The sequence below is a fragment of the Eutrigla gurnardus genome (genome assembly GCF_963514095.1).
Source record: "Eutrigla gurnardus genome assembly, chromosome: 21".
NCBI classification, from domain to species: Eukaryota; Metazoa; Chordata; class Actinopteri; order Perciformes; family Triglidae; genus Eutrigla; species Eutrigla gurnardus.
The window spans coordinates 15,875,175-15,889,196 of NC_139932.1; the positions used below are offsets into that span (position 1 = coordinate 15,875,175).

The window sequence follows — 14,022 nt, forward strand, 5'->3', positions numbered from 1 at the left end:
TAATAATATAAAGATGATACAATTTGATTATTTTATCAATTCTAAATAAATCTTATATGAATATATTATACATTAATTCAAAATACATATTTCATTATGTTATATATATATATATATTTTAAACTTTCATTAAAAATACAAAAAATATTATAGGCCCTACATTAATATATATTTACACATGTCGAGATGAAAAGTAATGACATAAATGATACAGCTTAGCATGACTCGTTCTTTTAAAGGGTTACAGCACCCTCCAGTGGGTCTTTAAATGAATAACGAACAATCCCGAAAGAGCCTGAAGATGACTTCCATCCATCCATCCATTGTCTACCACTTATCCTGTATTCAGGGTCGCGGGGGGGCTGGAGCCGATCCCTGCTGTCATTGGGCGAAGGCAGGGTACACCCTGGACAGGTCGCCAGTCTATCACAGGGCCGACATGTAGAGACAAACAACCATTCACGCTCACATTCACACCTACGGGCAATTTAGAGTAATCAATTAACCTATCCCCATGCATGTCTTTGGACTGTGGGAGGAAGCCGGAGAACCCGGAGAGAACCCACGCTTACACGGGGAGAACATGCAAACTCCACACAGAAGGAACCCGGGCCGACCCGGGAATCGAACCCGGGATCCTCTCGCTGTGAGGCGACAGTGCTACCCACTACACCACCGTGCAGCCCCCCTGAAGATGACTTGTCATTTAAATTGCACAGTTTTTTTTAATATTGCGAGTATTACGGTAAGTTGCCTGACTGCGCGCTGATTGGACCGTTCCTGTCACGTGGCCGGGTAACAAGCGGAAGAAGCGTGGACTCCGCCGCAGGAAAGAGAGGGTGAGGAAATAAACAAAAGTAAAAAGTGAGTCCAGAGACCAAACCAGACTATGTGGAGGAACCAGAGTCTGTCTGTGGTCCCCCAGAGGTCTAGATAGTAGCTCACATGAGTCCAGAGACCAGACCAGACTATGTGGAGGAACCAGAGACTGTCTGTGGTCCCCCAGAGGTCTAGATAGTAGCTCACATTAGTCCAGAGACCAAACCAGACTATGTGGAGGAACCAGAGTCTGTCTGTTGTCCCCCAGAGGTCTAGGTAGTAGCTCACATTAGTCCAGAGACCAGACCAGACTATGTGGAGGAACCAGAGACTGTCTGTGGTCCCCCAGAGGTCTAGATAGTAGCTCACACACACACACACACACACACACACACACACCTGGTAAATATTTAACTTCATATTTACAACCAGATTTCACTTTATAAAGCCTTTAAGACTTATTTTTGGTAAAACAGCGCCCCCACTGGCCCATAAGTACCACTTCAGGTGGAGAGTGGTACTGCAGCAGGTCGACAGAAACCCATGAAATGATGATAAATCCAGGGCTGCGTTTCAAAAACAGTTCGAGTCGCCCTCGCTCACTTGCCCTCAGCCCTTGCTATGACGTCACACGGAGGCCACTTGGAGGGTGGAGGGAAAGTGGGCGGAGGAGGAGTAAAAGAGGTAAATGGAACACACCTGCCCTCGTTCACTAACAGCCCAGACAATCATGGATCAACCACACGTTGTTGGAGTAGCGCTATACTGCCTATTCCAAATTACACAAAATATGCAGAGACTCATTTCATTGAGATGAAGACGTATTCTACGCTTGATGGCAATACGTCGGCTTATATACTTACACTTGTAAACGGTGGGCTCTGCCATAACTCTGCAACAGACAGTCTAATTGCACAATTTAAGAAAATGAATTAAATTCAATTAATTTTCTTCTTCTTTGGTGGTGAATAGACTGCAGACAATGGTGTTTGAGGTTCATTATCGCCACCGCATGGACATATTTTTCGTGCACCACTGCAATGCATTGTGGGTGATATACAGCTCTGGAGTGACCATCGTTGTTGACTCGATCACTCAGCCCTCAAGGTTCGATCTCACGGAGTTCACTTCAGCTGTTCAGAGAAATGGAACAGCCCTTATTATGGCGGCGGGGATTCCCCGAGGGCAAGTGCTTAGGGCAAGTGAGCAAGGGCAACTCAACCGGTTTTTGAAACGCAGCCCAGATGAAGTTCTGTGAGAAGTTGATGATGGAAAGCTGCTGAAAGCAGGAAGACCCCACAGTAAGTGTAGAACGCTCTGGTTGAGTTTGGTTGCTGAGAAACCCGGTAAAACCAGACAACACGTGGTCTCTGGTGGATCATGTGTTGATGGATTACAGGAGATGCTTGGACAGATTCAGAAAGATGCTGAGTCATTTTGTCAGAACATCTGGTCTCTGATCAGAGCTGCCCCGTTGTTTTCCTGGTTTTCTGAATGGAGTTCTGCTGATCCAGGACCAGCTCAGAGCGGTTCCTGTCCTGCTGACCCAGGACCAGCTCAGAGCGGTTCCTGTCGTGCTGATCCAGGACCAGCTCAGAGCGGTTCCTGTCCTGCTGACCCAAGACCAGCTCAGTGGTTCCTGTCCTGTTGATCCAGGACCAGCTCAGCGGTTCCTGTCATGCTGATCCAGGACCAGCTCAGAGCGGTTCCTGTCCTGATCTCATCCCCGTGTGTTCCCTGCAGCACCCCGTCATGTACAAGCGTGCCGTGCTGAGGAAGGACCACCAGAAGAGGTACGGCACCACGGTGGACCTGTGGAGGATCGGGGTCACCTTCTACCACGCCACCACCGGCAGCCTCCCCTTCAGGCCCTTCGAAGGGCCGCGCAGGAACAAGGAAGTCATGTGAGCGTCATGTGACCCGTTGGCTCGTCTATGAGGAGGACTTTTATTAATAATAATAGTAATACATAAATGTTTCCATACTTTTACTGCAGTTAATTAATTCTCCTGCACACTGAAAAGGATGCTGGGTAATTACAGTCTTCTCCTGTCCATCATTTATATATTATATAATATAGAATTTATATTTATTATCCTTATACTCTGTTGGCTAATTAAACATGAATATTTGTCTTAATAAGGTAACAAAAAAAGTGAAATCATGTAAAAATGTCTTTGTGTATTTAAAGGCAACATAACACTAATAATATAAAGATGATACAATTTGATTATTTTATAAATTCAAAAAAATCTCTTTCATTATATATATATTATACATTAATTCAAAATAAATATATAGTTTATTATTTTATGTATATATATATATATATATATATATATATATATATATATATATATATATATATATATATATACACTCAACAAAAATATAAACGCAACACTTTTGTTTTTGCTCCCATTTTTCATGAGATGGACTTAAAGATCTAAAATTCATTCCAGATACACAATATTACCATTTCTCTCAAACATTGTTCACAAATCTGTCTAAATGTGTGATAGTGAGCACTTCTGCTTTGCTGAGATAATCCATCCCACCTCACAGGTGTGCCACATCAAGATGCTGATCTGACATCATGATTAGTGCACAGGTGTGCCTTAGACTGTCCACAATAAAGGGCCACCCTGAAATGTGCATTTTTTTGCTTTATTGGGGGTCTGGGGACTCAGAACCAGTGGGTATCTGGTGTGACCACCATTTGCCTCATGCAGTGCAACACATCTTCTTCGCATAGAGTTTATCAGATTGTCAATTGTGGCCTGTGGAATGTTGGTCCACTCCTCTTCAATGGCTGTGCGAAGTTGCTGGATATTAGTGGGAACTGGTACACGCTGTCGTATACGCCGGTCAAGCACATCCCAAACATGCTCAATGGGTGACATGTCCGGTGAGTATGCTGGCCATGCAAGAACTGGGACATTTTCAGCTTCCAAGAATTGTGTACAGATCCTTGCAACATGGGGCCGTGCATTATCTTGCTGAAACATGAGGTGATGTTCATGGATGTATGGCACAACAATGGGCCTCAGGATCTCATCACGGTATCTCTGTGCATTCAAAATGCCATCAATAAAATGCACCTGTGTTCTTCGTCCATAACAGATGCCTGCCCATACCATAACCCCACCACCACCATGGGCCACTCGATCCACAACATTGACATCAGCAAAGCGCTCACCCACACGACGCCACACACGCTGTCTGCCATCTGCCCTGAACAATGTAAACCGAGATTCATCCGTGAAGAGAACACCTCTCCAACGTGCCAGACGCCATCGAATGTGAGCATTTGCCCACTCAAGTCTGTTACGGCGACGAGCTGGAGTCAGGTCAAGACCCCGATGAGGACGACGAGCATGCAGTTGAGCTTCCCTGAGACGGTTTCTGACAGTTTGTGCAGAAATTGTTTGGTTATGCAAACCAATTGTTTCAGCAGCTGTCTGAGTGGCTGGTCTCAGACGATCTTGGAGGTGAACCTGCTGGATGTGGAGGTCCTGGGCTGGTGTGGTTACACGTGGTCTGCGGTTGTGAGGCCGGTTGGATGTACTGCCATATTCTCTGAAACGCCTTTGGAGACGGCTTATGGTGGAGAAATGAACATTCAATGCACGAGCAACAGATCTGGTTGACATTCCTGCTGTCAGCATGCCAATTGCACGCTCCCTCAATGCTTGTGGCATCTGTGGCATTTTGCTGTGAGACAAAACTGCACATTTCAGAGTGGCCTTTTATTGTGGGCAGTATAAGGTACACCCGTGCACTAATCATGATGTCAGATCAGCATCTTGATGTGGCACACCTGTGAGGTGGGATGGATTATCTCAGCAAAGCAGAAGTGCTCACTATCACACATTTGGACAGATTTGTGAACAATGTTTGAGAAAAATGGTAATATTGTGTATCTGGAATGAATTTTAGATCTTTAAGTCCATCTCATGAAAAATGGGAGCAAAAACAAAAGTGTTGCGTTTATATTTTTGTTGAGTCTGTGTGTATATATGTATGTATATATATATATATATATATATATATGTATGTATATATATATATATATATATATATATATATATATATATATATATATATATGTATATATATATGTATGTATGTATGTATGTATGTATATATATATATATATATATATATATATGTATGTATGTATATATATATATATATATATATATATATATATATATATATATATATATATATATGTATGTAACACCCTTTAGTTACACACGCACTGTAATCCCCAATATTTCTAGTTCAACTATGTTGAGCTATACAGTCTGATTGAGTTTTGTAGATGTAGTTCCTTTATTTCACCAGCAGGGTGCGTATTCCACACACGCAAGCGCCGCTCACGCTCGTAGTTCCTTGTATCCCCTGCTTGTTTCTTTCCTTCACTGATGCCGATGAGGACAGAGAAACTAGCCGAGAAGAGAGCTTGCTAATGTTAATAGCTAGACTAAAAGTGGTTAAAACTTTATTTTGTCTTGAGTTATTGATCCGTGAGGTATCCACAATCCGTGAGGAGGTTTTTTTGGAGTACCGGACATGACCGTGTTGTTGTGTTTTGTCGAGGAAAAACTCTGGTGAGTAGCAACAATTAGCGCTCAGCATAGCATGCTAGCGGATGCCGACCACGGCTAATGCTAACTCATTTCATGAATAAATCCTTAGTATGTGTCGATATGTTTCTGAGAAAATGTTTAAAACCAACCGGAGGTATGTAAGAGTGTGTATTTGAGTTGAGAATGTGGTTAATGTTGTATTTCTGTGTGGAAGTTATCAGTGCTAATCGAGCTATATTGCTATTTGCCTCGTGCTATGGCTAAAATGCTAGTTAATGCTAAACAGCTAACCAAGCTGGTTTTGCGAGCTGAAACACGTGCAGCTGTGTGCATTTGAGTTAGTGAGGGACAGTAATTCGGTTAATCATTCTTGAACATGATTGATATGTGGTTTAATTCATATTTTATGTGCACTATGCGTTAGTTAAAGCTAAAAAACAGTTAAAAACATTTTCATATTACAAAAAAAATTCATTTTATAGCTGTATATGAAACATTGTCAATGTGAATAGTCAAGTTCATTGATTTGAGATTTAAAAAGAGAATAAATACTGTGCAGTTGATTTAGATAAATGTATAAAAAGAGAGAAAGAGATTAACAATAGATATAAAACTGCTGCTCTATGCAGGTTGGTTTTATTTTGGTGTATAAAACGATTCTGATGGCGAGCCAGAGCCCAAACCCGAGGAACGTGGAGCAGGACACCGGCTTACATGCGTGGAGGGTGTGACGTCGGAACAGCTCATCGTGCATCTGGAGAAAGCATCTATCACACCATACAGTTAAGACTAAAAAAAAATCACACTACCCGGGTAGATGAACAATTACATAAACAATTGCACTACCATACATTAAAGGACTAATAAAAAACTGTGGACACTGACTTAATTGGACATTTGACTATTTTTGGACTTTATTGGACTTTGTTTGTTTATTATTTTGGGCCCATTATTTCATTTGTACTTTGAACAATATTTTTCTTTTTCATTTGCACTTTAAACAACATTTTTGTGAGTTGTAAATTTGTTTATGCTGTTGGTTACAACTGAGGTTTTGAATGGTAAATACCAGGTTGAATTTACTGGGTTTTGATACATAGAGAAAATTATTAATCCAGTTATAGCTGAGCTAATTCAGTGTCGGTATTAAGAGTGGCTTTCCTGCCAATAAAGAATTGTTTTGTTACTCTTTTTCACTGTGGTCCACGCAGGGGTTGAAACTTAACTTTTTGGCTTACCAGACAACTGGCGAGTAGATGAAAATTTTTACTAGACAAACAGATTTTTTACCAGACAAAAATATTAAATTGCCATTTGTTAGAATTACTTTTTCGTATGTCTGTCTAAATTGATTTTCAATCATAGTAATCACAGTCTGTTTTCTTCACAATATTTATTAGCAGTATATATACAGAAACATTTCATGCCCTCTTTGGCCCTATACTCAAGCCATGTTCTTGCCTCACCCGACACCGTGTAGCGCCACTTCTCATTAAATTTCCGAACATAATTCAGTGTTTCCCCTAGAATTTTTTTCAGGCCCGGTGGTACCCACCGAAAAAACCCTAAACAGACGAGACGTGTGGGATGGTGTATTGGTGCAGTTGGATTAAGTCAGGTGGCACAGCAAGCAGTCTGCAATTCTGCAATTATTATATTTGCATTCAACATTTTTGTTCAACCAGAGTGTATTCAAGATCACAAGGAGAGAGTGACTTATTAAGGTGCTGGTTGATGGAAATGATCAGGGTCCAGAAAAATATGGCTGGAAAATGATGAGCATCACATTAATAGCTACAGATACTGTAAAACACTACAACGACATATGAGTGCATATATTGTCTTATTTTATCAAGTAAAATATAAGTTATAGGTTTACTCAACAGCAGTTAACTCAAAGTTCCACATCTTATCAAAAACAATCCTTCCCCCCGGGGAGGGGGGGCAAACGGGCTTTGGCCGGTTGTACATACGTCATCACGTCCTAATACTACACACACATGGCGTGATGTTATTTATAAGCGTCTCTGCTTATATTTCTCGAAAACACTCGACCTGCATCAGCGCATGTGCGCACGAGCGGATCTGTGCGAGCAGACAGCGCGAGGAAAGCGGGTTTTGGACGGAGACACACAGCGGCATTTCTATTATGTAAAAATAAATAATAATGTAATGTAATAAAATAAATATTATGGACCCTATTGACCGGTTCCGCTCACACCACGAGTCTGAAGAGTGCAACAGCTTATCAAAATACAGTGTCAACGTTCCGTGTTTTCAAAGTAGAAAGCGACAAGTACACGGAAGAAGAACGTAGCGGGAGCGCGCGTCTTGCGGAGCAAGTCTGCTGTGCTGCGCGGAGGCGCTCCTAATGTAAATGATTATTGATTTATGAATGAATTGATAGGTGGCATATTTTTGGTATATTGATTTTTTTTTTGGGCCTGGCGGCAGGTCTCCTTGGCCTGGCGGGCCGCCAGGCCTGTACAATGGTAGGGGAAACACTGATAATATTTCGCCGGTTTTGACTGAGACGAGGTGGGCGCTGAGACGCTGTCGGTCGATTCTTCCTCCGTCCTCGTTTTTTTTCTTGGGGGCTGCCCCCCCACAAGAAATCTCCACATAATGGAGTAGCTAAATCGGGAAAAAATAGTTTATAGGCTGCGGTAAAAAGGTCTACAAAGTATGAATGAACAAGTGTGGGAAGTGGTGTTGATTTTCGCGGGATCATCTGGGATAGCCCGCCTTACTCTGTCTCTGATTGGCTTACCCTGATTCCTCACTCCTCATGCCTACACCTAACCGCCAATGAGAGGCGTCCATCCCAGAACTGACGGGAGACGTGTTAAGTTGCTGATCAAAACACACAACTTCCTGTTTTTGCTGCTTCACATTAAAAGCTTCTACACAAGAAAGATATGATGGGCTTTTATTTTTTTAGATTACTCGCCAGAGTGGCGAGTGGTCTTCATAAATTACTCGACAAATACAAAAATTACTCGCATTTGGCGAGTAAAACAGCTTAATTTCAACCCCTGGGTCCACGTCATTTAAATCCTCCTTGAGCGAAACTATTTCTTCTGATTTTGGCCTAACCTTAAAAGTACATGATAGTCACCTTAGCCCATGTACTGTAGACATGTGTTACATAATGTAGGAACCTGACGTTTCTCTCAGCTCACTGACATTTAAATGCCAGATTAGTAACCCTGAGATGCGTTTTGTCTCTTCTCTCCCAGACTATCTCCGCCAAAGCTATGGACTCTCTTCAGACTTCCTCCCGCCGTGTGACTACAACAAACTGGTGCTGTCTCTCCTCTCGGGCCTCCCCAACGAAGTGGACTTTGCTGTTAACGTTTGCACTCTGCTCTCCAACGAGAGCAAGCACGCCATGCAGCTGGACAAGGACCCCAAACTGGTCACGTTGCTGCTGGCCCACGCCGGCGTCTTCGATGACTGTACGTCCTCAGATTGTGCTCTTTTTTAGTTTAGATGTTATTTAGATCCACACACTAGAGCTCCAGACAACAAAGAAGCTTTGTAATATACATATAATTTAATTAGTCTAGAGAATATTTGTTGAAAATGCTAGTTTTTTCAACAAATATTAGTTTAGCTAGTTTTTTTATACTTACACCAATTTGCATTCTTTTTCACCGCTTTTGTTCTCGGATCAAAGGTCCCGTGTTATCGTCATTTTTTAAGGGGGAATTGAAGAACAAGGGAGCAGCAATAATATGGAGCTGAGACTCTAACCCTCCCTCTGTTCCTTCCATAGCGATAGGCAGCTTCTCTGGGGTGTTCGGGACGGACTGGAAGGAGAAAACCTTTGTCAGGGTGAGTAGATAAGTAGAATGAAAAGGCTTAATTTCTGTGACCTTTTTGCATCCTCTGCAACTCGACTTGCTAAATATGTCTCTCGGTTTGGCGATTTATGGTCTGAACAGAGGAACCTCCGAGATGTTTTTTCTCCGAGAGATCTTTACATCAAGATGGAGGTCAACTCGCTGGGATCTCACTCAATTTAAAGCGGCATGCATGAAAGTACAGACATAACTCAGAAATAATGCAATTTATTATTATTAATTTATTCCCAGTCGTGTGTGTGTTTCTCATGTCCTTAAGAAGAGTCACTGTCGTTCTCAGTGGCACTTCATTCAAAAGGGTTTCGTCTGTGTGTTTGTGTGGAGATAATTAATTGACTAATTAACTTACTCTTACATTTACATTTACATTTAGGTCATTTAGCAGACGCTTTTGTCCAAAGCGACTTACAATAAGTACATTTGTCAAGAGAAGGAAACAAAGAAACCACGACGTATCATTGCCGATGCAGTAAGAGCTAAAAATAGAACAAGTGTTAGGTCCTCATCTGAGTAAAGTAGTACTTCAAGAGTAACAGTGCTACGATCCGAGATTTTTTTTTTTTTTTTTTTTTTTTTTTTTTTTGCGGGGGGGGGGGGGGGGGGGGGTCGAGGGAGGGTGTTAGTGGGTCATGCTATGTAGAGTCGAGGTGAAGTCTGAACAGGTGAGTCTTGAGCCTTTTTCGGAAGATGGCAAATGACTCTGCTGTCCTGATATTGGTCGGGAGTTCGTTCCACCACTGAGGCGCCAGAACAGAGAAGAGTCTGGACTTTGCTGAGCGACATTTGTTTGATTTCAGCGATGGTGGTACCAGCCGGCCAGCTGAAGTAGAGGAGCGGAGTGCTCGCTTCGGGGCATGAGGTTTGACCAGTGTTTGAAGGTAGGCAGGTGCTGTTCCATTGATGGCCCTGAAGGCCAGTGTCATCGTCTTGAATTGGATGCGTGCTGCAACAGGGAGCCAGTGGAGGTCACGGAGGAGGGGGGTCACGTGGGAGAATTTGGGTAGGTTGAAGATAAGGCGTGCTGCAGCGTTCTGGATACGCTGCAATGGTTTAATCGCATAGGCCGGGAGTCCGGCCAGGAGAGAGTTGCAGTAGTCAAGGCGGGAGATGACCAGTGCTTGGACCAAGAGCTGCGTTGCATCCTTTGTGAGGAAGGTCCGAATCCTGCGGATATTGTAGAGGGCAAATCTGCAGGATCGGGCCACAGCAGTGATGTTGGGGGTGCAGGATAGTTGGTCATCGAGGATTACACCCAGGTTCCTCGCAGTTGAGGAAGGAAATACTGTGATGCCCTCAACAGTGACCGACAGGTCCATGCGAGGGCAGTCTTTCCCTGGGATGAAGAGGAGTTCGGTTTTATTCAGGTTAAGCTTGAGGTGATGTGCAGTTGTCCAGACAGAGATGTCAGCCAGACAGTCCGAGATGCGAGTTGCAATGTGAGCGTCAGAGGACGGGGGAAAAGAGAGGAACAGCTGGGTGTCATCAGCGTAGCAATGGTAGGAGAATCCATGCGATGTGATAACAGAACCTAGTGATCTGGTGTATAGTGAGAACAGAAGCGGTCCTAATACTGAGCCTTGAGGGACACCCGTGTCCAGAGAGCAGGGTTTGGACATAGAGCCATTCCATGTGACCTGAAAGGTGCGGTTTGTCAGGTATGATGTAAACCAGGTGAGAGCAGAGTCGGTTATGCCAAGTTCAGCCAGAGTGGAGAGGAGAATTTGGTGGTTGACTGTGTCGAATGCAGCAGATAGGTCAAGGAGAATGAGAACGGAGGAGTTGGATGATGTTTTGGCGTCTCGCAGGGACTCGGTCACAGTGAGGAGGGCCGTCTCAGTGGAGTGGGCAGTCCTGAATCCTGATTGGTTAGGGTCTAGGAGGTTCTTCCGCAAGAGATAGGATGACAGTTGGTTGTAGGCAGCACGTTCCAAGGTTTTAGAGAGGAATGAAAGAAGAGATACAGGTCTGTAGCTTTGGATGTCAGTAGCGTCAAGGGTGGGTTTTTTCAGGAGAGGCTTCACGATAGCGGTCTTAAAATCCGCTGGAATGACACCTGAGGTGAGGGAGGAGTTGATCAGGGTGGTGAGGAATGGCAAGATGTCGTGTGAGATGTCCTGGAGAAGAGAGGAGGGAATCGGGTCAAGGGAGCAGGTGGTGGCACGGTTAGATGTAACAAGTGCGTGAACGTCTTCAGAGGTGAGGGGGCTAAAGCTGGTAAGACCATCCGAGTTGAGAGTTGGGGGAGATGTCTTCTGGGAGGGAATAGGCGTGAATGATGAGCTGATGTCATTTACTTTCTTGGTAAAGTAAGTTGCAAAGTCATCGGCAGTAAGGAAGGAAGGGGGCGGAGGGGTAGGAGGGGTGAGGAGGGAAGAGAACATGGAGAAGAGTTTCCTGGGGTTGGAGGCAGAAGAGTTGATCTTTGCCAGGTAGAAGGCAGATTTAGCTGCCGAAACAGTTGAGGTGAAGTCAGAGAGGAGGAGGTGGTAGTGAGCAAGGTCCTCGTGCTGTCCCGATTTCTTCCATTTTCTCTCTGACGCTCGCAACAATGATCTGTTGGTTCGCAGAGGTTCAGAAAGCCAGGGAGGGGGGGGAGATGATCGCGCCGGTCGTGCGATTGGGGGACAGAGAGTGTCCAAAGAAGAGGCGAGTGAGGACATCAGGATAGAGGAGGCTTCCTCAGTAGGCATTAAGGAGAACTGTTCCGAGGATGGGAGCGAGGAGATAACAGTTGAGGAGAGAGCGGAGGGAGTGAGGGATTTCAGGTTGCGGCGGCTGGTGACCATTCGAGGCGTAGAGGGGAGGGATGTGGTGGGCTTCATGGGGAGGGAGAAAGTCACAAAGTGATGGTCGGACACGGTGAGCGGGGTAACAGAGATTGCCGAGATGCCACAGGATCTTGTGAAGACAAGGTCAAGTTGGTTCCCGGCCCGGTGAGTTGGTGGAGAGGGGGAGAGCGTAAGGTCAAATGCGGAAAAGAAGTCGATGAATTCAGATGAGTGCAGCTTTCCCGAGTGGATGTTGAAGTCACCGAGGACGACGAGCGGTGTGCCATCATCAGGGGAGCAGCTCAGGAGGGCATCCATCTCATCCAAAAAGTCACCAAGAGGACCGGGTGGGCGATAGATCACTATGATGTTGAGTTTGAAAGGAATGGTGACAGCGACGGCGTGAAATTCAAGCGTAGATCGGGGTAGGTGGTCGAGAATACTCTTGGTGAATTTTGGCAACACGTTCTACGCTAACAGCTGCTTGTCCTCCTGCAGTTCTGGAAAGAGGTGGTGGAGGACGTTGAAGTCAGGGAGCTGATCTGGGACAAGAACAGTCCAGCACAAGGTAAACCACTTGGTGTTAAAACGCTGTGATATGCACAACTTGTGATTTGTTTACGCCGACTTCCCTTTTCAGTAGGGATGCACGATATTGATTTTTTGAAGCCGATACCGATATCGATAACTTTCTGCTCCTCGGGACCGATACCGATACCGATACCGATACCGATAACCGATAATATTGTTATTCGTTTTTGAATGTATATTCAGATCAAATTCAGGTCAAAAACACTAATGACTAAGCTTAGGTAGATTTAGCATAGCTTTGCCTTTTACCAAACACCTAACCAGATGTATCACAGTGACATGATAATTATTACTATGAACAAAAGAAAGCCAAGAACAGTTTTGACTCTTCAATAAAATGACAATATTTATTTTTTTCAAATAAATATGTAAGTGAGTCAGTCAGTCAATGACAACTTTCCCTGAGCAGCATGGGATATGCACACACAAGTGCTGCTACATTAAACTGTTGGTCCTGATCCACACAGAAATGTAAACTACGGTAATAGGCAGAAATATCAGCAAAGCAACAGCCACTACTGCGGATGTGATCCCCTCCATTCAAGCGCTGACGCGACTGCTAAAACAAACGTTACCAACAGACCACGGAGTGAAAACATCAAAGGAAACCCCGTTAAAAGCAGTGGAAACGCGTTTTGGTGACATCGAGGAAAAGCCACTGTATTATCTCTCAACTATATTGGACCCGAGGTACAAGGACCGCTACTTCACCCGTGCATCAAAACGCTAAACTACGGGCTCGCTGCTTCTTTAGCGGCGCCGGCGTCTTCATACGCTTTTAACACACCGTCGTAGCGATGGTGATGTGCGAGGTGACTTTTAAGGTTGGATGTATTAAAGCTCGATGCCTTTTTCCCTCCTCTTGGAACTTCTGCATTGCATTTGTTACAAATGGCAAACGATTCAGTTTCCTCAGAAACTTTGAAGTAGTCCCACATTACAGACGCCATGCGTGTTTGTTTACTAGTCTTCCTCCTCCACTCGCTCGCAGCCTCTACGTCACAGCCAGGCATGAGAAGGGAGCGCTCGATTTGTGGATTAACTCCCTCCTCCGAAACCTGTGATACCACAGTAACCACATCACATGCTAAACGGGAGGCGCCTAGAAAAAAACTAACGTCCCTCATCCCAATCCACCCGCTGTTTTAACACAAACATCCTATCTTCGGATTATCGGAGGTATTAATAATTGTATCGGATTTATCGGGTTGACGTCATAATTCCTATTATCGGGCCGATAATTATCGGTCCGATAATTATCGTGCATCCCTACTTTTCAGTTCTTCTTGCATCATACCTACAAGTGTGAAGTGTGAAGTTGTGTTTTTAAAACTCCTCCCATGCTTAGTGTTTCACATTCCAGTTTCGGAAGGTTTTCAAACA

At 44.1% G+C, this 14,022-nt stretch overlaps 1 protein-coding gene across 1 annotated transcript; it reads left to right on the plus strand.

Annotated features, from left to right (window-relative positions):
- Positions 1-8,540: 8,540 nt before the first annotated feature.
- On the plus strand, positions 8,541-12,645 carry LOC311032181 (AT-rich interactive domain-containing protein 2-like; the record flags this gene model as incomplete). Its single annotated transcript, XM_084038819.1, has 4 exons — positions 8,541-8,547; positions 8,654-8,872; positions 9,193-9,251; positions 12,547-12,645. 4 exons carry the CDS (start codon positions 8,541-8,543, stop codon positions 12,643-12,645), a joined length of 384 nt encoding a protein of 127 aa, XP_083894945.1.
- Between the last annotated feature and the right edge of the window lie 1,377 nt (positions 12,646-14,022).